At 49.8% G+C, this 22,231-nt stretch overlaps 1 protein-coding gene across 1 annotated transcript in view; it reads right to left on the reverse strand.

Moving 5' to 3' along the window:
• CTCF (CCCTC-binding factor) overlaps positions 1 to 22,231 on the reverse strand; it is a 412,941-nt gene that overhangs the window by 258,410 nt on the left and 132,300 nt on the right. The window contains 2 exon segments of the mRNA XM_030203644.1: positions 19,757 to 19,791; positions 19,794 to 19,889. Coding sequence (XP_030059504.1) covers positions 19,757 to 19,791; positions 19,794 to 19,889 — 131 coding nt within the window.

Raw genomic sequence — 22,231 nt, forward strand, 5'->3', positions numbered from 1 at the left:
GGAAGGACAGCAGATCAAGTGGGCGATCTGCAAAAGCCATCCATGGAAGGACAGAGAACCAAGTGGCCGAACTGCAAAGGGCAGCCACGAAAGCCAGACAGGACACGGAAAAGGAAGTCAACTGCGCTCTGGAAGAAAGTGTTGCCACCCAAGGCGGGAGACTGTCCCACACAGAGGCCAGCTGAAGAAATTGCCACTCTCAGCCAGCAGCCACTGCAGCACTTGAAGCCAGATTCCCTTTCTTGAGACCAGCCAGACGACAACATGAGGGTATGCTGGGAGGCATTTCTGCTCAGCTGGTCAGGAATCTGATGATCCTACCACAGTGTGGGTGTTTCGTAAGGAGTCGCTGTCTTCCTATAAACCTAAGGCTCTCCAGGCTCTATGTCTGCTTCTGATCCTGCCACCACTACATCTGCTAATCTTAAAATGGTGAGCACGAGAAGACCGCTACAGTCTTTAGCAGTGCATAAGGCAGTGCAGGAAGTCACTTCTGCTCAGTGGGTCATCCCAGGCACTGCCCCACTATGCAGAGACGTAGCTAGGTGGGTGCAAGGGGAGCAGCTGCTCCCCTAAAAGGATTTTGAATAAACTGGCACTTATGCGGAATAGCTCTTCAGCTTCACACTGACACCTATTCTACAAAAGGTCTGCTCCTCCTGACATCAAAACCGCTATGCCCACATCTGCCAATCTAAAAATGGTGAGCCTTCTTATGGTACCTTCCTATGGTCCTGAGCAAAGCAAGAAGCAAAGAGTTGACCAACGGAACTCGCTGGCCACTTCCAAATAGTATAGGAGTATATGGTGAACATCCAAGAAGCGGAAAGAGAAAAAAGGTGGAAAGGAATGGAAGGCAGAAACCACCGTATGCAGAAAAGACAGTACTATGCGCCCGTCACCAGTAGAAATCCAGAGGATCTCAAACGGATGAAGTCGGGAGTTCTGAGAACCTGCCTGGAGTGGCTTGCTAAAGAAAACTAGGCTGCCCAGGACGATAGCCCTGGTGTCTTAAAGGTAAGGGCGAGCCTGACCCAACCAAGAAGAACTTGTAGACCATGTCCTCAGGAAGACGCTGGGTCTAAGTAACCCAAGTCTTCCACCAACTTCATGTCCTCAAACAATAGTTGCCCTGAAAAATGAGCTGAACCAGCCATCGTTAGAAGCTGCATTCTCCACCCAGCAGCGCAACCACATCAAATGGCAGGCTGTGACAGTCAAAAACATCTGTTTGACGTCCGAAACGAATCATAGAAGAAAACTGACAAATAAGCCAGCCTCGACTCAACATCTGGCAAGTGAGGAGGCGGTTGGCTGTCTGCTTTCTGGAAGGGATCCAAAATCTGTTGCTGACAGCTACGGCACAGCCTAGCAGCCTACAAGCTGCAGATAGCCACCTTCAAGGAGACAGAACTGAAATATCAGCAGAAATCTGTGTTGAAATCACCCATTGAGACTAAGCTGGCTTGAAGGGAACCATAGAGATGGGGACCAAGGCAGAGAAGGAACCCCTGAAGTGGTCTGATATGGACTCAGGCTCAGGTCCAAAAAAAGAGAACCTTGTGCCCATAACTTGAACCTATTCCCGTATCCTGGACCTGGTAGAGAAAGTAAAACCTGACTTGGGTTGGCACCTGTTGCTGGGGAGCAAAAGAAAGAAAGGACTTCCCAAGACTATATGGAACAGCACTCCCCGATAAGCCAAGATTTCTGAGGGAAACAACTGACTCTTGGTGACACTGATTACCAATCCTAAGGACTGAAGACAAGTAGGTATCTTGGATGAAATTTGCAGAGTCTCTTGATAGAGAGAGCCGCAAATCAGCCAGTCACGAGGTATGGATGAACCTGCAATCCATCCTCACAAAGGAAAGCTGCCACCATGACCTTGCAAAAATGTCCTCGGCAACATGGAAAAGCTGAAATGACATGGTCATAAATCGCTAAGATCCCTCTGCAGTAAGGAGCACTGGAAATATGAAAGTAAGTTTCCTTGAGGTCCAGGGAGGCTAGAAACTCTCCCCACCAGACAGAACTATTGCACACTGCAAGGTTCCCATTGTGAAAAGCTGAACCGTAAACACCTTATGATGTTCAAACTCAGCTGGAAGGAAGCTCCCTGGTTGGAACTACAAAGCAAAGGGAACAACTTCCCATTCCCCAATTGCAACTAGGGACAGACTCGACTGTGCCTAAAGGAAGAAACGTTGGCAAGGTGGCAAGAACTGCTTTGACAGTGTTTGAGCTTGCATGTAGACTCCTAAGAAAAATCTGTAGTGAAGTCCAGGTTGTAACTGTGCAATAGAAAAACTAAGACACATCTGAGCTGAGGTAATCTTGGTTCACTCCTCCTGAAACCAGTACAGGAGTCCTGTTTGAGGAGTGAACTGAGACTCCATCATCCCAGGGGAGCGCTGGGGCTTCAGCATTGCCATGTGGCGTGGCAAGAAAGATGGAGCCATAAAGTGCACACGCACACCCAAGAAAATAACTGACCTGCGCCCAACAAAATGAGCTGGGAAGAAAGGAGCACACCGCTCCACGGAGTTGGGCTGTACAGTGGAACTCCAGCAGAGAAAACTGCAGCAGCCCAGTGGCTCCCACACTGGGAGCCGCTTTTGCTCTGCCCACTGGCGCAGATAGGATAATGACTACTCATCCCCTTGGGAATTGCTGTCACATGCCAAGTCGGTCCTCACACCATTCAGCCGGTACTGCAAACTGGCATGAGCTTGCCGTGCTGGACAAATCTCAGACTGAGGAGATATATATTTTTTTTCTTTAAAAAGTGCACAAACGGCATTATTTTTTTTTTTTTAAGGCAGGAGAGGACGCCAGATCAAAAGAAACCTCAGACTCCTTTTAAAGTCAGGAGAGTGAGAACCACAAACCCCAGTCAGGCAGAGAAGAGGGGTTGAAGGGGGAGGAAGGGAGGGACCTGGCACCACCAGCTGTGCACTCAAGCCCCAGGACTGGGACACCTCAGACCCCAGAAGCTCAACTAGACCCAGGGGACCAGGCCAGGAGCCAATCAATCCAGAGCTGCACAGATATAACCATCCACCTGCTAGAGAGATTGTAAGCTCTTTTGAGCAGGGACTGTCTTTTCTTCATGTTCAATTGTGAAGCACTGCGTACGCCTGGTAGCGCTATAGAAATGATTTGTAGTAGTAAAATACTGAAGTAAAGGTGACTGCACATGACCACATATAGTAAACCTGTGAAGTTCTCTCTATCTCCACCTGCTGGTAGAGGGACATAACCCACAAGTCTCTGGATTGATCTGTGGGGCGCTATGGAAACCAGCCTTGAACCTGTTACCTTCAGGCTGAAAGCCAGACACCTTCCAGAATAAAACTACTGCTGTAAAAAAAAAAAAAAAAAAAAAAACTGCACCTCAAGAAAATGGTTACCATGGAGACTAGGGCACTAGCCTCTGTCAAAAACTCACTATGTAACCTCTCTCCAGAAACATGGAACCAACAGCCCTAAGCCTGTTCTAAACTAACTCCTTATAAAGGTACTAAAAATCCTATATAATAAAACTCACCTCCAACGTTCTAAAGTGCTTGGGACCGTGGCTCCCTCAGCACGGAGGTGGTCTGTGAGGCAGCATCGAACTCAATGACGTCAGCAAACCCAGCTGATCGCAGGAACTGGCTGCTGGCATGCGCAAAAAAAAACACGTCACCAAACCCAGCAGATCGCAGGAACTGGCTGCTGGCACGTGCAAAAAAAAAAAGAAAAGGTGAAAAAAAAAGGCTCGAGAAGCACTCCCGACCCTGCCATGCTCTAATGAAATCAACAACCGCCATCCACAATGCTCGCACCGCACGAGACTGCCGCCCAGCTGAGGAGAATACCGCCATCCGGACCCGCACCAACAAACAAAAAAAGGTGTACAAACAGCCTCCAGCAGCCCTCCGGACCCGCACTAACAAAAAAAACAAGGTCAACAGACAGCCTCCAGCCGCCTCAACAGGGGACGTCAAAAAAAGCAAAGAGACTTCAGCAGGCTGCGCAAGAAGATAAAACAAACTGCAGCCTTCTCTGGACGAGGTTTACGCCGCCCTGAACTGCCCTCCCGATACTGCAGCACTAACAACAGGGCAAGCTGGATGAGGTTCACAGACACCGATCCTGCAGACAGCAGTGCAACGTAAACGAACAGGTACAATTAAGGGGGCAGAAACTTTAAGGGAGAGGCCATGGAACTTGAAGGGGAGACAGACAAACACATGGAGAGGGGGTGAGAGAACAGAAGGGGAGAGGAAAAATGATGCACATGGATGAATGGAGGGCATGAGAAAGAGAGCACAATCGCTGGATAAAAGAAAGAAAAGGAATTAAAAAAATGAAACATGGGGGGGGCACCCTTACATTGTCACTCACAGGAGGGAAGGGGGGAAAACTTCTAACAGAAAGGGGGGGACTGCACTTCACACAGGAGGGGGACATGCACACATACACACACACAGTCTTTCACTCTGTGTGTGTCACTGTGACACACACACTGTCAAACACACACACACTCTGTCTCACTGTCACACCCACACTCTCACACAGGCATACACTCTGTTTCAATGCCCACTGTAACACACACTCACACACACTCTCTCTCTCACACACACACACTCTCAAACATGCTCTCAAACATACTGCACCTGGGAAGACAGTTGCTTCACATGACGAAACAACACAGCAACAGATGATTTACAAATTTAACAAATATTCCTTCTCATTATAATACTTTTCTAACAACTCTATAGTTACCAAAAACAACAAAAAAAAAAAAAACCATTGCTAGCGCCCGTTTCCTTTCAAACAGAAACGGGCCTTTTTTTTTTACTAGTAACAGATAATACCTGTACTGCCAATATACAGTTCTGGTAATAAAAAAGTTCCACAAAAGAAATGAGGTAAACTTCACAGGTGGTGGCTTTTTTTTTTTTTGGTAAAGCAACTGCTGGAAAGTACATGAGAAAATGCAGACCCGCACCATGCAGGCATTGTACCCATGAGGAATATGCACTGGAATCAGGCTGAAGCCACAAAAATGTGTCCTCCCAAAACAGGATGTAAGGGGTGTGCCAGCACTACAGAAAAACAGTTGCGCCTGCCCATGCCCAAGGGGAGATGTGTTCCAGTGGACATGCCAGACTCTCCAAGAAGGCGAAGCACATGGCCCCTTCTGCAAAGAGCCAGGATAGAGCCTTGAGAGGGAATGGTTCAGAGGAGACAATGGTGAAGCCAACAGAGAACTTGGTGAAAGCCTGACGTCCAAGAAACAAGGCTGAAAACATCTCATGCTGGCCAAGTCTGAAGGTGATGTCTGTTCTCCAAAAGAGAAGGTAGTATCCACAGGCGAGTGTGAACAATGCACAGACCCTAGAAGCTCACTCCATGGATACCATATGTTGCCGAATACCCCCAAGAATGAGCAGTCTGCCTCATCACGTACCAAGCAAGACCACTGCGTGCCTTGGCACTTCAAAATAAGGACTACATGACTGGGCCCCATCCAGGAACACCAGAGCAGCATTCAGGCCCGCAGCATGGGAGGGTGCATGAGAGAAATGAACAATGCAAAAAAGGCGTGGTAGGGGTTAAGATGAGAAAACCACACCTGAATTACAAGAGAAACATACTACACCCATGGGCAGATCTCCCCCAATACACAGTTTTCCTGCAGAACGGAACAGAAAGCCCCTAATGGCTCTCTGCAGAGGGAAGGCAAAAGAGGAGACTAGAATCTCTTAATGGATCCCAAAGGATCCCGCCAGGAGCAGGACCAAAGAAGGAAACAGAGTACTAAACTGCCAGGGCAACAGAGGAACCCCGAAAAGGAAGCCCACCTGCACTGTATTCAGAGTATTTGCTTCACAAGTTTTTTTGTAAACCTCGGGAAGGGTGCCGACCCCTCTCCCTTCACTTAAAGCCCTCAGGGCCGCTGACTGTCAAAGTGGAATGGTCGCTGGAGGGTTGGGTCAGACAATACAGGCAGTGCAGTCCCAGACCGCGACGTCAAAATGGCTGCCAACAAATTGTCTGCCTTCTTACTAGATGCACTGCGTGCTTCACCTGTGTGGGAAACCACCACAGCCTCAATGTTCCCCGGAAACCCCTGACATTAGGGATTCAGCACCATCATTCGGACCTGGCCCCACAGCTGCTCCCTGCTGAGTACAGCGGGAGCCTTAAAAAAAAAAAAAAAAAACAGACACAGAGTCAGTGAAAAATTGCCAAAAAACTAAAAGCCGATGTGCAGAAGGACCTTAAAGTCGGCCATCGGGCGCCCACTGGTGGGACCCTATTGCAGCTGCAAACTCGTTCAGGGAATGACCTCCTCCAAAGCCCAAAACTGGAAACCTAGAAAGCCTCTGGGCCAACACAGAATAAAACTGCATACTAGTTGCCTTTTTTTAAGCTGTGCTAGTGAGGAAGCAGAAGGGAGGCATGGCAGGAGGGGGGGGGGGGGTGCAGGGGGGGGGGGGAGGGACCTATGGGGACCAGGTGTACAACCTAAAGGCAGCACCGCTCAGCTGCACACCAAAAGCTACACTGAACTGAGGCCCAGAACAGGAGATAGCACCAGTGAATCCAGAAGTATGAGAGAGACCATCCATTCGCATGTTGGAGAAAGAGAATACTGAATCACCAAGGAGCATTCCATCTGATAAGACAGTGCAATTCAGCGCTCTCTATCTCCACCTACTGGTAGATGGACACAACCCACAAGTCTCTGGATTCATCTGTTGCTGACGCTACGGAACAGAGGAAACATTTTTTCACTCAATGAATACTTAAGCTCAAACTCTTTGCCGGAGGATATATTAACAGCGGTTAGCGTATCTGGGTTTTAAAAAAAGGTTTGGACAAGTTCTTGGAGGAAAACTCCATAGTCTTCTATTGAGACAGACATGGGGAAGCAACAGCTTGCTCTGGAATTGGTACAATGGAGTGTCGCCACATTTTGGGTTTCTGCCAAGTACTTCAATAGAAATCAAACAAAATAAAACATGGAAAAGAAAATAAGATACCTTTTTTATTGGACATAACTTAATACATTTCTTGATTAGCTTTCGAAAGTTGCCCTTCGTCAGATCGGAAATAAGCAAATGTACTAGCTGACAGTGTATATAAGTGAAAACATTCAAGCATTACTATGACAGTCTGACAGGGTGGGAGGATGGGGGTGGGTAAGAGGTATGCATGGGGACATCAAAGCATATCATTGATATTCTAACAGGATGGGTGTGGATAGGAGAGGGGTGGGATGATCAACAGAGAAATACAGCTTTATGGTTTATAATGGTATATAATATGGTTTATAATAGTAATGCTTGAATGTTTTCACTTATATACACTGTCAGCTAGCACATTTGCTTATTTCCGATCTGACGAAGAAGGGCAACCTTCGAAAGCTAATCAAGAAATGTATTAAGTTATGTCCAATAAAAAAGGTATCATCTTATTTTCTTTTCCATGTTTTATTGTGTTTGATTTCTATTGATAACCTTAAGAGTGGACTAACATGGCTACCACACTCCTCTGCCAAGTACTTGTAACCTGGCCACTGTTGGAAACAGAATACTGAGCTACATGGACCATGCTGTGAACCGCTATGTAGATAATGATTTAGAAAAAGCAAATTTGCTAAATAGATACTTTTGTTCTGTTTTCACAGAAGAAAATCCTGTAGAAAGACCACAATTGACTGGAAAAAGTACATAAGAGAATGGAGTGGATATAACACCGTTCACGGAAGACAGTGTGTATGAACAACTTGAAAATCTAAAGGTGGACAAAGCCACGGGACTGGATGGGATCCACCCTAGGATATTGAGGGAGCTCCGAGAGGTTCTGGCGGGTCCTCTTAAAGATTTGCTTAATAAATCCTTGAGACGGGAGAGGTTCCGTGGGATTGGAGAAACGGCAGATGTGGTCCCTCTTCACAAAAGTGGTGATAACATAGTAGATGACGGCAGAAAAAGACCTGCACGGTCCATCCAGACTGCCCAAGAAATGTGCCACTTTTTTGTGTATACCATACCTTGATTTGTACCTGTCTTTTTCAGGCACAGACCGTACAAGTCTACCCAGCACTATACCCGCCTCCCACCATCGGCTCTGGCCTAGACCGTATAAGTCTGCCCAGCACTATCCCCGCCTCCCAACCACCAGCCCCGCCTCCCACTGTGCCACTTTTTGTGTATACCTTACAGCGAATGCTACATACCTGTAGAAGGTATTCTCCGAGGACAGCAGGCTGATTGTTCTCACTGATGGGTGACGTCCACGGCAGCCCCTCCAATGGGAAACTTCACTAGCAAAGTCCTTTGCTAGTCCTCGCGCGCCCATGCGCGGCCGTCTTCCCGCCCGAACCGGCTTGTGTTCGTCAGTCCCATATGTAGCAAGACAAAGACAAGGGAAGACACAACTCCAAAGGGGAGGCGGGCGGGTTGTGAGAACAATCAGCCTGCTGTCCTCAAAGAATACCTTCTACAGGTATGTAGCATTCGCTTTCTCCGAGGACAAGCAGGCTGCTTGTTCTCACTGATGGGGTATCCCTAGCCCCCAGGCTCACTCAAAACAACAAACATGGTCAATTGGGCCTCGCAACGGCGAGGATATAACTGAGATTGATCTAACAATTTTTCCAACTAACAGAGTGTAGCCTGGAACAGAATAAACATGGGCCTAGGGGGATGGAGTTGGATCCTAAACCCCGAACAGATTCTGAAGCAGTGACTGCCCGAACCGACTGTCGCGTCGGGTATCCTGCTGCAGGCAGTAATGAGATGTGAATGTGTGGACAGATGACCACGTCGCAGCTTTGCAGATCTCTTCAATAGTGGCTGACTTCAAGTGGGCCACTGACGCAGCCATGGCTCTGACATTATGAGCCGTGACATGACCCTCAAGAGCCAGCCCAGCCTGGGCGTAAGTGAAGGAAATGCAATCTGCTAGCCAATTGGATATGGTGCGTTTCCCCACAGCCACTCCCCTCCTGTTGGGATCAAAAGAAACAAACAATTGGGCGGACTGTCTGTTGGGCTGTGTCTGCTCCAGATAGAAGGCCAATGCTCTTTTGCAGTCCAATGTGTGCAGCTGACGTTCAGCAGGGCAGGAATGAGGACGGGGAAAGAATGTTGGCAAGACAATTGACTGGTTCAGATGGAACTCCAACACAACCTTTGGCAAGAACTTAGGTTGAGTGCGAAGGACTACTCTGTTATGATGAAATTTGGTGTAAGGGGACTAGGCTACCAGGGCCTGAAGCTCACTGACTCTACGAGCTGAAGTAACTGCCACCAAGAAAATGACCTTCCAGGTCAAGTACTTCAGATGGCAGGAGTTCAGTGGCTCAAAAGGAGGTTTCATCAGCTGGGTGAGAACGACGTTGAGATCCCATGACACTGTAGGAGGTTTGACAGGGGGCTTTGACAAAAGCAAACCTCTCATGAAGCGAACAACTAAAGGCTGTCCTGAGATCGGCTTACCTTCCACATGGTAATGGTATGCACTGATTGCACTAAGGTGAACTCTTACAGAGTTGGTCTTGAGACCAGACTCAGACAAGTGCAGAAGGTATTCAAGCAGGGTCTGTGTAGGACAAGAGCGAGGATCTAGGGCCTTGCTGTCACACCAGACGGCAAACCTCCTCCATAGAAAGAAGTAACTCCTCTTAGTGGAATCTTCCTGGAAGCAAGCAAGATGCGGGAGACACCCTCTGACAGACCCAAAGAGGCAAAGTCTACGCTCTCAACATCCAGGCCGTGAGAGCCAGAGACCGGAGGTTGGGATGCAGAAGCGCCCCTTCGTCCTGTGTGATGAGGGTCGGAAAACACTCCAATCTCCACGGTTCTTCGGAGGATAACTCCAGAAGAAGAGGGAACCAGATCTGACGCGGCCAAAAAGGAGCAATCAGAATCATGGTGCCTCGGTCTTGCTTGAGTTTCAACAATGTCTTCCCCACCAGAGGTATGGGAGGATAAGCATACAGCAGACCCTCCCCCCAGTCCAGGAGGAAGGCATCCGATGCCAGTCTGCCGTGGGCCTGAAGCCTGGAACAGAACTGAGGGACTTTGTGGTTGGCTCCAGATGCAAAGAGATCTACCAAGGGGGTGCCCCACACCTGGAAGATCTGTCGCACTACACGGGAATTGAGCGACCACACGTGAGGTTGCATAATCCTGCTCAGTCTGTCGGCCAGACTGTTGTTTACGCCTGCCAGATATGTGGCATGGAGCACCATGCCGTGACGGCGAGCCCAGAGCCACATGCTGACGGCTTCCTGACACAGGGGGCGAGATCCGGTGCCCCCCTGCTTGTTGATGTAATACATGGCAACCTGGTTGTCTGTCTGAATTTGGATAATTTGGTGGGACAGCCGATCTCTGAAAGCCTTCAGAGCGTTCCAGACCGCTCGCAACTCCAGAAGATTGATATGCAGATCGCGCTCCTGGAGGGACCAGCTTCCTTGGGTGTGAAGCCCATCGACATGAGCTCCCCACCCCAGGAGAGACGCATCCGTGGTCAGCACTTTTTGTGGCTGAGGAATTTGGAAAGGACGTCCCAGAGTCAAATTGGACCAAATCGTCCACCAATACAGGGATTTGAGAAAACTCGTGGACAGGCGGGCCATGGGAGTCACATGAACTGTGGAGGCCATGTGGCCCAGCAATCTCAACATCTGCCGAGCTGTGATCTGCTGGGACGCTCGCACCCGCGAGACGAGGGACAACAAGTTCTTGGCTCTCGCCTCTGGGAGATAGGCACGAGCCATCCGAGAATCCAGCAGGGCTCCTATGAATTCGAGTCTCTGTACTGGGAGAAGATGGGACTTTGGATAATTTATCACAAACCCCAGTAGCTCCAGGAGGCGAATAGTCATCTGCATGGACTGTAGAGCTCCTGCCTCGGATGTGTTCTTCACCAGCCAATCGTCGAGATATGGGAACACGTGTACCCCCAGCCTGCGAAGTGCCGCTGCTACTACAGCCAAGCACTTCGTGAACACTCTGGGCGCAGAGGCGAGCCCAAAGGGTAGCACACAGTACTGGAAGTGACGTGTGCCCAGCTGAAATCGCAGATACTGTCTGTGAGCTGGCAGTATCGGGATGTGCCTGTAGGCGTCCTTCAAGTCCAGAGAGCATAGCCAATCGTTTTCCTGAATCATGGGCAGAAGGGTGCCCAGGGAAAGCATCCTGAACTTTTCCTTGACCAGATATTTGTTCAGGGCCCTTAGGTCTAGGATGGGACGCATCCCCCCTGTTTTCTTTTCCACAAGGAAGTACCTGGAATAGAATCCCAGCCCCTCTTGCCCGGATGGCACGGGCTCGACCGCACTGGCGCTGAGAAGGGCGGAGAGTTCCTCTGCAAGTACCTGCTTGTGTTGGAAGCTGTAAGACTGAGCTCCCGGTGGACAATTTGGAGGTTTGGAGGCCAAATTGAGGGTGTATTCTTGCCGGACTATTTGAAGAACCCACTGATCGGAGGTTCTGAGAGGCCACCTTTGGTGAAAAAACTTTCAACCTCCCTCCGACCGGCAGCTCGCCCGGCACTGACACTTGGATGTCGGCTATGCTCTGCTGGAGCCAGTCAAAAGCTTGTCCCTTGCTTTTGCTGGGGAGCTGAGGGGCCTTGCTGAGGCGCACGCTGCTGACGAGAGCGAGCGCGCTGGGGCTTAGCCTGGGCCGCAGGCTGTCGAGAGGAGGATTGTACCTACGCTTGCCAGAAGAGTAGGGAACAGTCTTCCTTCCCCCATAAAAACGTCTACCTGTGGAGGTAGAAGCTGAAGGCTGCCGGTGGGAGAACTTGTCGAATGCGGTGTCCCGCTGGTGGAGCTGCTCTACCACCTGTTCGACCTTTTCTACAAAAATATTATCCGCACGGCAAGGCAAGTCCGCAATCCGCTGCTGGATCCTATTCTCCAGGTCGGAAGCACGCAGCCATGAGAGTCTGCGCATCACCACACCTTGAGCAGGCGGCCCTGGACGCAACATCAAAGGTGTCATACAACCCCCTCTGGCCAGGAATTTTCTGCACGCCTTCAGCTGCCTGACCACCTCCTGAAATGGCTTGGCTTGCTCAGGAGGGAGCTTGTCCACCAAGCATGCCAACTGCCGCACATTGTTCTGCATGTGTATGCTCGTGTAGAGCTGGTAAGACTGAATTTTGGCCACGAGCATAGAGGAATGGTAGGCCTTCCTCCCAAAGGAGTCTAAGGTTCTAGAGTCTTTGCCTGGGGGCGCCGAAGCATGCTCCCTAGAACTCTTAGCCAAATCCACAACTCCAGAGTCGTGAGGCAACTGAGTGCGCATCAGCTCTGGGTCCCCATGGATCCGGTACTGGGACTCGATCTTCTTGGGAATGTGGGGATTAGTTAAAGGCTTGGTCCAGTTCGCCAGCAATGTCTTTTTTAGGACATGATGCATGGGTACTGTGGACGCTTCCTTAGGTGGAGAAGGATAGTCCAGGAGCTCAAACATTTCAGCCCTGGGCTCGTCCTCCACAACCACTGGGAAGGGGATGGCCGTAGACATCTCCCGGACAAAGGCTGCAAAAAGACAGACTCTCGCGAGGAGAAAGCTGCCTTTCAGGGGAGGGAGTGGGATCCGAAGGAAGGCCATCAGACTCCTCGTCAGAGAAATATCTGATGTCCTCCTCCTCCTCCCACGAGGCCTCACCATCGGTATCAGACACAAGTTCACGAACCTGTGTCTGAAGCCGTGCCCGGCTCGACTCCGTGGAAACACGGCCACGGTGGGAGCGTCGAGAGGTAGACTCCCTCGCCCGCACCGGCGAAGCTCCCTCCGCCGACATCGTCGGGGAGTCTTCCTGGGAGGCGACCGCAGTCGGTACCGCACGCGGCACCGATGTCGGAGACCTCACCCCGGGCAAGGGGCCAGCCGGCGCCTCACTCGACGGTACCGGCGGCGTAAGCACCCCCGGTACCGAAAGGGAAGGGCGCAACAGCACTCCCAGAATCTCTGGAGAACGGCCTGGAGACTCTCGTGCAGAGCGGCTGTGGAGAAAGACATGGAAGCCGATGCAGGTGTCGAAGTCAGAGGCTGTTCCGGGCTGTCCAAGGTGGAGCGCATCGACACCTCCTGAACAGAGGGTGAGCGATCCTCCCGGTGCCGATGCCTACTGGGTGCCGACTCCCTCGGCGACCCAGAGCTCTTGGTACCGACGCAGGAAGGAGACCGGTGTGGATGCTTCTTTGACTTTTTCAAACGAAGCATGTCACCGGAGCTTCCCGGTACCGACGAGGAGGACGTAGAATCCAACCGTCGCTTCCTTGGGGCCGAGGCCGAAGAAGGTCGGTCTCGGGGGGGGGGGGGGGGGGGGGGGGGGGGGGGGGGGGGGGGGGGGGGGGGGGCTGTACCGCAGGAGCCCTCGGGTAGGGGAGACCCACCCGAAGGCTCACCGCCACCAGCAGGGGAATGGACAGCCCTCACCTGCACTCCAGACGAAGCACCACCGTCCGACGACATCAGCAGAAGCGGAGGTCCCGGTACCACCGACGCCGACTTCCAATGCCTCGGCCCCGACGATGCAGAGGGTCGATGCCTCGATGCAATCAATACCGTCGCAGCCGAGGTGTTGACGCTGTCGACGTCGACGCACTCGATCCTCCCGGTGCCGATGCCGACGAAGAGCCCGAGAACAAAACGTTCCACTGGGCCAATCTTGCTACCTGAGTCCTTTTCTGTAAAAGGGCGCAAAGACTGCAGGCCTGCGGGCGGTGCCCAGCCCCCAGACACTGAAGACATGACGCGTGCCTATCAGTGAGCGAGATTACCCGGGCGCACTGGGTGCACTTCTTGAAGCCGCTGGGAGACTTCGATTACATGGGCGGAAAAATCACGCCGGCGAAATCAAAACTCATAATTGCGGTAAGGCACCAAAAAGATGGGGAGAAAAAAAAAAAAAAAAAAAAAAGTCGACCCGAGGCCTCAAAAGGGCGTTTTCCCGAAGGCAACTCCCATCCTGTTGGGATCGAAAGAAACAAACAATTGGGCGGACTGTCCTATAGGGCTTTGTCCGCTCCACGTAAAAGGCCAATGCTCTCTTACAGTCCAAGGTGTGCAACCTGTCTTCACCAAGGCGGGTATGTGGACGGGGAAAAAATGTTGGCAAGACGATTGACTGGTTTCAGATGGAACTCCGAAACCACCTTCTGCAACAACTTAGGGTGAGTGCGGAGGACTACTCTTATGATGAAACTTGATATAAGGTGCATGCACTACCAGGGCTTGGAGCTCACTGACACTACGAGCTGAAGTAACAGCCACCAAGAAAATGACCTTCCAGTCAAGTACTTCAGATGGCAGGAATTCAGTGGCTCAAAAGGAGGTTTCATCAGCTGGGTGAGGATGACGTTGAGATCCCATGACACTGGTGGAGGTTTGACTGGGGGCTTTGACAAAAGCAAACCTCCCATGAAACGAACTACTAAAAGCTATCCAGACATAGGCTGACCTTCTACACGCTGATGGTAAGCACTGATTGCACTATGGTGAACCCTTACTGAATTGGTCTTGAGACCAGACTCTGATAAGGTATTCAAGCAGGGTCCGTGTAGGACAAGAAAAAGGATCTATGGCCTTGCTATCACACCAGAAGGCAAAACCTCCTCCATTTGAAAGAATAATACTTTTTCGTGGAATCTTTTCTGGAAGCAAGCAAGACTTGGAAGACACCCTCCGAACGACCCAAGGAAGCAACCTCTAGGCTTCTCAACAACCAGGCCATGAGAGCCAGAGACTTGAGGTTGGGATGTAGAAGCAACCCCTCGTTCTGAGTGATGAGTGTTTGAAAGCACTCCAATCTCCACAGTTCTTCGGAAGACAATTCCAGAAGAAAGGGAACTAGATCTGATGGGGCCAAAAGGGCGCAATCAGAATCATGGTTCCACGGTCTTGCTTGAGTTTCAGCAAAGTCTTCCCTACTAGACGTATGGGAGGATATGCATACAGAAGGCCTGTCCCCCAATGAAGGAGAAAGGCATCTGACGCTAGTCTGTTGTGGGCCTCAAGTCTGGAACAGAACTGAGGGATCTGTTGAGACGCTCGGGCCAAGGACACTAGGGCCAGGAGGTTTGTCTGCCCTTGCCTGGGGGAGATAAGCTTGAAATGTCCGTGTGTCCAATAGAGCTCCAAGGAATTCCAATTTCTGAACAGGGAGAAGGTGGGACTTGGGATAATTGATTATAAACCCCAGTAGCTCTAGCAGCTGAATAGTCATGCGCATGGACTGTAGAGCCCCTGCCTCAGAGGTGCTCTTCACCAGCAAATCGTAGAGATAAGGGAACACATGCACTCCCAGTCTGCGTAGCGATGCTGCGACAACTGCCAAGCACTTGTTAAGACCCTGGGCACAGATGAGAGGCCAAAGGGTAGCACACAGTACTGAAAGTGCCGAGTTCCCAATCGATACTTCATGTGAGCTGGGAGTATCGAGATGTAAGTATAAGCATCCTTTAACTCCAGAGAGCATAGCCAATCGTTTTCCTGAATCATGGAAGAAGGGTGCCCAGGGAAACCATCCTGAACTTTTCTTGGACTATGAATTTGTTCAGGGCCCTTAGGTCTAGGATGGGACGCATCCCCCCTGTTTTCTTTTTCACAAGGAAGTACCTGGAATAGGAATCCCAGCCTTCTTCCCCTGGTGGAACGGGTTCAATCGCATTGGCCTTTAGAAGGGCAGAGATGCCACCTTTGGTAAAAAATATCAACCTCCCCCGACCGACAAGCCGTCCGGCAACGGACACTTTTGCTGAGGCTATGCTGCACTGGATGCAAGTCAAAAGCCCGTCCCTTGCTTTTGCTGGGGGAGCCCTAGGGGCCTTGGGCGCACAGCGGTGACGGGAACGCGCACAGCTGGGACTGAGCCTGAACTGGCTGCCAAGAAGCAGGAGTGTACCTACACCTATTATAGGAATAGAGAGCACTCCTTCTCCCTCCAAAAAACCTCCTGGATGAGGAGGGTGGTTAGCAGAAGACGTCCGGCGGGAGAGAGAATCCATAGCATCATGGTGCTTTTGATCTGATCGACCATGTCCTCTACCTTCACTCTAAAAAGATTATCCTCCCGGCAAGGAACATCCGCCATTCGCTGCTGGGTCTTATGATCCAGGTCAGAGACACACAGCCATGAGAGCCTGCGCATCACTATACCCTGAGCAGCTACTCGGATGCCACATCAAAAGTGTCGTAATCCCCCTGGCTAGGAATGTGCGACACGCCTTCTGCTGCCTGATCACCTGGTGAAAAGGTTCAGCGAACTCCGGAGGAAGTGCTTCAACCAACTGGACAGTTGCCTCATCGAGTTCCGCAAGTGATGCTCGTGTAGAGCTGGTAAGTTTGATCTTGGCAGCGAGCATTGCGGCCTGATACGGTTTCCTCCTAAAAGAATCCAAGGTCCTAGACTATCTGCCTGGGGACCGCCGAGGCATAGTCTCTAGTACTCTTGGCTCTTCTGAGAGTAGAGTCCACCACCATGGAATCTTGAGGAAGTTGGGCCTTCACCATTACAAGCTCTCCATGGATATACTGGGACTCAGATTATTTGGGGACCACAGGATTAGAAAGAGGGCACACCAATTCGCATAAGCACTTCCCTCAGTGTATTATGCAGGGGGATGTTGCAACCTCAGCAGGCGAGAAGGATAATCCAAGACCTCGAGCATCTCGGTCCTGGGCTCATCCACACCTCCATAGGAATGAATGTCCTTAGACATTTCCCGAATGAAAGATGAGAAGAGAGACTCTCAGGTAGAGACATTCTACTCTCAACTGGCGGAGTAGGATCAGAGGGAACACCACATGACTCTTCCTCCGAAAAGAATCTGGGTCTTCCTCCTCCTCCCACGAGCGCTCCTCATTGGTATCGGACAAAAGCTCCCTAAGAGCAGCCCTAACCCAAACCTGTCTCAAAGTCGAGAATCGACGACCTCGTGGGGTGTTGAGAAGTCGATCCTTGGCTGGACTCCGGCAAAGTTCCTCCACCGACGTTGAGGGAAATCGACCCGGCTGGCAACCGACACCGTACCACATGCGGCACAGAGGACGGGGACCTCACCATAGGCGTGGCCCAGATGCTGCCTTCGCAGTCGATACAAAAGGCGCAAGCACCCCGACACCGAGGCGGACTGGCTCATCAAGAGCTTCCATCGGAAAAGGCTGTGGGGCCAGTGCAGAGTCGGTGCCAGAATCTGAGGGGGCTCGAGAGCCGGTACCAGGTTGCCAGATGACCAACGCATCGACACCCTCCTGTATGGAGGGTGAGCGATCCTCCCGGCGCCGACGCTTCTCGGTGCCGACTCCTCGTCTCCCTGGAGCTCTCGGCACCGTGTCTGGAAGGAGAATGATGACGGTGCTTCTTCGCCTTCGCTCGACACCCATCACCATAGGAGCCACTTTTCAAAATTATTGGGGGTGCTAAGCCCAAAGGAAAATGACCCCGCCCTGGACACATACAAGGAATTTTCTCAATATAAGGGGTGCTCAAGCACCCACAGAGTCTGCTCCAATGCCCGTCATCGAGACTCTCTCGGTACTGAAGAGGATGACGTGGAACCTTCCACCTCTCTCAGGGCCAGGACGTCGAAGCACGGTCCCGGGGGGCCTGCATAGCAGTAGGCCTCAAGACAGGTGAAGACCCACTCGATGTCTCACTGCTCCCAGCATGAAGTGGTCGTTCGGCAGCCATTACCTGATCACTCGATGTCCTGCTTCCCTCGACATCGCCAACGTCGAAGGACCGGACGATCTGCAAAGAGCTTCTCATGCTGAGCCTCCCGAAACACTTGGGTCCGTTTCTTCATCAAGAGCACAGCTTACATGCAGCTGGCAAATGCTCGGGGCCCAACGCACTGGAAACAATGCAGGTGGGGGTCGGTACTCGAGATGGTCTGGTTGCAGCGAGTACAACGCTTGAAGCCGCTGGGAGTCCTCGATGACATGGATGGAAAAATAGCGCTGCGAAATTAAAAGGCTTGATGGTGTCAAATAAAAAGGCACAAAAAGGGAAAAAAGACCCAGCCGAGCAGCAGTCCTCGGAGAATACCCCAATACACTATCTAGTGAAAATCAGAACAAATGGTCCTGTTACAGATCTCTACACAACTACATGCTAGTAGAATAATGCACCTTGCTCACACATGCAAAACAGACAGACACCAACAAATATGAAACAAGGAATCACAGACTAGTAAGAGAAACAAAAGGCACAATCTGAACTGGAAAACTCAAGGAGTCAGAAATGGAAATGCAAGATATCAGATATGCCTGTTTCCCAAAGCTGACATGTTCCAAATGATATTCAAATATTTTTTTCTACCTTTGTAGTCTGAGCATTTTATTTTTCCATTAGATTTGGTCCTGATCTCTTCTGCTTTTCCTGAATCTCCTGTCCTGGATCCTCTAAAGTTACTTAACCTCTGATGCCAGCTGCGATTAAGGCACACTGCTGCAGGGCTGGCACCCCTTGCAACCTATAAATTTCTGCTCACCTTCCACCAGCATCTCCCCTCCCCACCAATGCCAGCACCTATCCTCTCTCTTTGCCCCCTCCCCCAACCTGTCTCTCCCTTCTCTTCTCTCCTACCGACAGTCAAAGCTTCCTCTGCACTGCAACAAAGGAAGACAGCAATGTAAGCAGGCTTCCTTCAGCCACGTCCTGCTCTTAAGGTGAGACATGGCCGAGGAAAGGCCTCTAGGACTCCTTACACTGCTACTACCCTTGTCACAATGCAGAGGAAACAGAGAAGGGAGAGACAGAAAGGTGCTGGGGGGGTGGTGGAGAGAGAGGCGAGAAAGAGACTCTGACCCGAGAGGACAGGGAGAGATCTCCAATCTGCAAGGGGATGGGTCAGAGGAACAGAGTAACCTGGCGCAACTTGGTAGGGCTTGGGGTAGCTTAAGGCACTGGTTCTGGCACGGCTGTGGCTGGTGTCAGGGCCTTCCCTCTGCTAGTCCTGCTTCCATGCGGTAACTTCCTACTTCCACACGGGCAGGACCGCAGAGGGAAGGTTCCCTATGCTGGCCACAGTAGTGTGCGTTAATTGCAGCCTGCAGAGGGAAGTTCTCGATGCTGCCCCAGTAGTGTGGCCTTAACCAAAGCCGGTGCATGAAGTAACTTTAGATAGAGGATGCGGAAGGAAGAGACTCACTATGGCTATTCTTATAGATCTTATCCTTTCCAACCCAATAACATTGGCAAGAATTATACAAGAGGTCAAGAAATGTCTGTCTACCGAAGTAAAATAACTACAAAAATTTAACAGAATGGTATTAAACTTGACATATGGGCGAAACTGGTAAAAAGACACTGCGAGTTCAAAAATAAGCTAATGGTCCAATGCATTTCTATGGGAGGAATTCCAACTTCTGTAGCACAGAACCTTACATACATTCCTCCTTTCAATTGCTTGTTTGACTCTCCTAACCCCTCTAATTTTCTCCCTTCCCGCCAAAAATTATCCCTCCCAACTACCCCATCACTCTGTCCACTGCACACCAGATGCCTTCCCCTGACAACTGCCTCCACATGTACACACAGGTTGGAAAGAATTCCACAGCTATGCTCTAAATTCTTTCCACATTTGTTATTTAAAATAAAACTGGTGTGTTTTCTTTCCCATTTAGACTTATAAACAGTTTCAGGGCAACAATGGGAACATAACCCCAAAATTAAGCTTAACATTGCTAAAAAGATAGAAGTATCTTCTTTAAAAAGACACTACCTCCACGCTGGCATAGTCACACATTGAACACTTAAAGGTTTCTCATGTGTGTGCTTGTAACGACGATGCCGAACCAACTCTCCACTGGTCACAAAGGCCATGTCACAATCAGGACACTTGTGAGGACGAGTACCTAAACATGAAAACAAAGGAAAATGTTAATAAATAATGCACCAGAGTCAGAATTTGTGACAATCTTTGTACCCCATCTTTCAGAGCAATGACAAATAGTAAGTTTTCATACATACAGGAATTAAAGTAACACATAACCAATGTAAATGGCATGCTCAAGAACAAAAATGAAGAATATGACAGCAGATAAAGTTCACATGGCCTATTCAGAATTCCTGTCCACACGAAGGGCTCAGGTTTACCTTCCTTCCCCTCTTCCTCCAAGATCTTCTGTGCTCGACTCAAGCTTTCTTGAATCCCAATCCTAAGAGGCTGATGGCTCATTTTCAAAAAAGGAAAAACGTCTAAAAAGTGGCATAAAGCAGCATTTGGATGTTTTTCCTCACAAAAACGTCCAATCAGTATTTTCGAAACCTATTTTAGAAGTTTTTCTTTGAAGTCCATCAGAAGTGTGTCCAAATCTCAAGGGGGCGTGTCAGGGGCATATTCAGGCTGTACTTGTGCGTTTCTGAGACTTACGTTTTTTTAGTCATAATGGAAGAAAACAAAAACGTCCAGGACTAAAACTAAGACACTTAAAGCTACAACTGTTTTTATAACGAATAAGGCACAAAACGGTGCCCTAAATAACCAGAAGACCACGAGAGGGAATCAGGGATGACCTTCCCTATTCCCACAGTGGTTACTAACCTTCCCCCACCCCCAAAAAATGTGATGAAAAAACATTACTTGGCAGCCTCTGATTTTATACTCAGGTCCATTAGAACAGCATGCAGGTCCCTGGAGTAGTCTAATGGTGGGTACAGTGCACTAGCAGACAGATGGACCCAGGCTCTACCTCACCCTACCTGGTACACTTGTGAGGAGACTGAGCCCTCCAAAACTCACCAGGACCCCACTGTACCCCATATAGGTGCCCCCTTCACCCGTAAGGGGCTATGGTAGTGGTGAACAGTTGGGGTAATGGTTTTTTTTTTTTTTTTTTTTTGGGGGGGGGGGGGGGGGGGCTCAGCAACAGGTAAGGGAGCAATGGTCAGATGTGTACCTGGGAGCATTTATGAAGACCACTAAAGTGCCCCTAGGGTGCCCTACTACTTTCCTGGGATGGCAGGGGGACCAGTGTACTAAAAATGCTGGCTCCTCCTACATCCCAATGGCTTGATTTGTGCGTTTTGCACTTGGACGTTTCTCTTTCGAAATGACCAAAAAATAAAACGTCCAAATCACAAACCTTCTATTTTCAAAAACAAAAGATAGACCTTTTTTCTTTTTTGAAATGACTCTTGCTATGCAGATTTTGGATGTTTTTTTTGCAAAACATCCAAAATCAGACTTACACATCATATCAAAAATGCCCCTACAAGTCATGTATTCACCACCCTTTCTGCAAATTAATGGAGAAACTAGGACTTACCTGCTAATAGTCTTTCCTTTAGTCCCACCAGATCAGTCTAGACCTGAGGGTGTTGTGCCTGTTGACCAACACATGAGACAGAGAAGGCAAAATAGCTTGTGTGATTAGCTCCTTAAGGGCACTGTGCAGCCTCAGCAATCCGGTATTTTGACTGACAAAGCAACAGCCTGCGTGATAATCTTCTACTCGATATGTCAGTAATTAAACTTATTCACGTTTGCATATTGTCCTTTAGGAACTAGGACAGAAATCTGCTGAAAAGTTGAGCCTTATCAGAAGGAAATTAAGTCAGAAAAAGCAGGATTAATTTGATGGCTAAAACATAGAAACAGACGGCAGATAAAGGCCATATGACCCATCCAGTCTGCCCATCCTCTGTAACCCCTAATTATTCCTGTTCCTAAGCGATCCCACATGCTTATGCCATGCCTTTTAAATTAGGAACAGCCCTCAACTCCACCACCTCCACCGGGAGGCCATTCCACGCCTCCACCACCCTTTCTGTGAAATACTTCCTCATTAGTTACTCCTATGCCTATCCCTCCTAATTTGTCATATGCCACCTCATTCTAATGCTCTCTTCATTGAAAAAGGCTCTATTCCTGTACATAAATGCCCTTGAGATAAATGTTTCTATCATGTCTCCTCTCTCCTTCCTCTCTTCCAGCGTATACATAGAGGTTCATAAGCCTGTCCCTATAATTTCTGCATTCAAGACGGCTTACTAATTTCGTACCCGCCCTCTGGACCGACTCCATCCTGTTTATATCTTTCCGTAGGTGCGGTCTCCAGAACTGTATGCAGTACTCCAAACGAGTCCCCACCAGGAGACTTATACAACGGCACTATCACCTCCTTTTCCTGCTGGATCATGCCTCTCTTTATTGCCCCAAGCATCCTTCTGGCACTGGCAGTCCGCTTTTTTTACT

The sequence above is a fragment of the Microcaecilia unicolor genome, chromosome 5 (genome assembly GCF_901765095.1).
Source record: "Microcaecilia unicolor chromosome 5, aMicUni1.1, whole genome shotgun sequence".
Classification (NCBI taxonomy): Eukaryota; Metazoa; Chordata; class Amphibia; order Gymnophiona; family Siphonopidae; genus Microcaecilia; species Microcaecilia unicolor.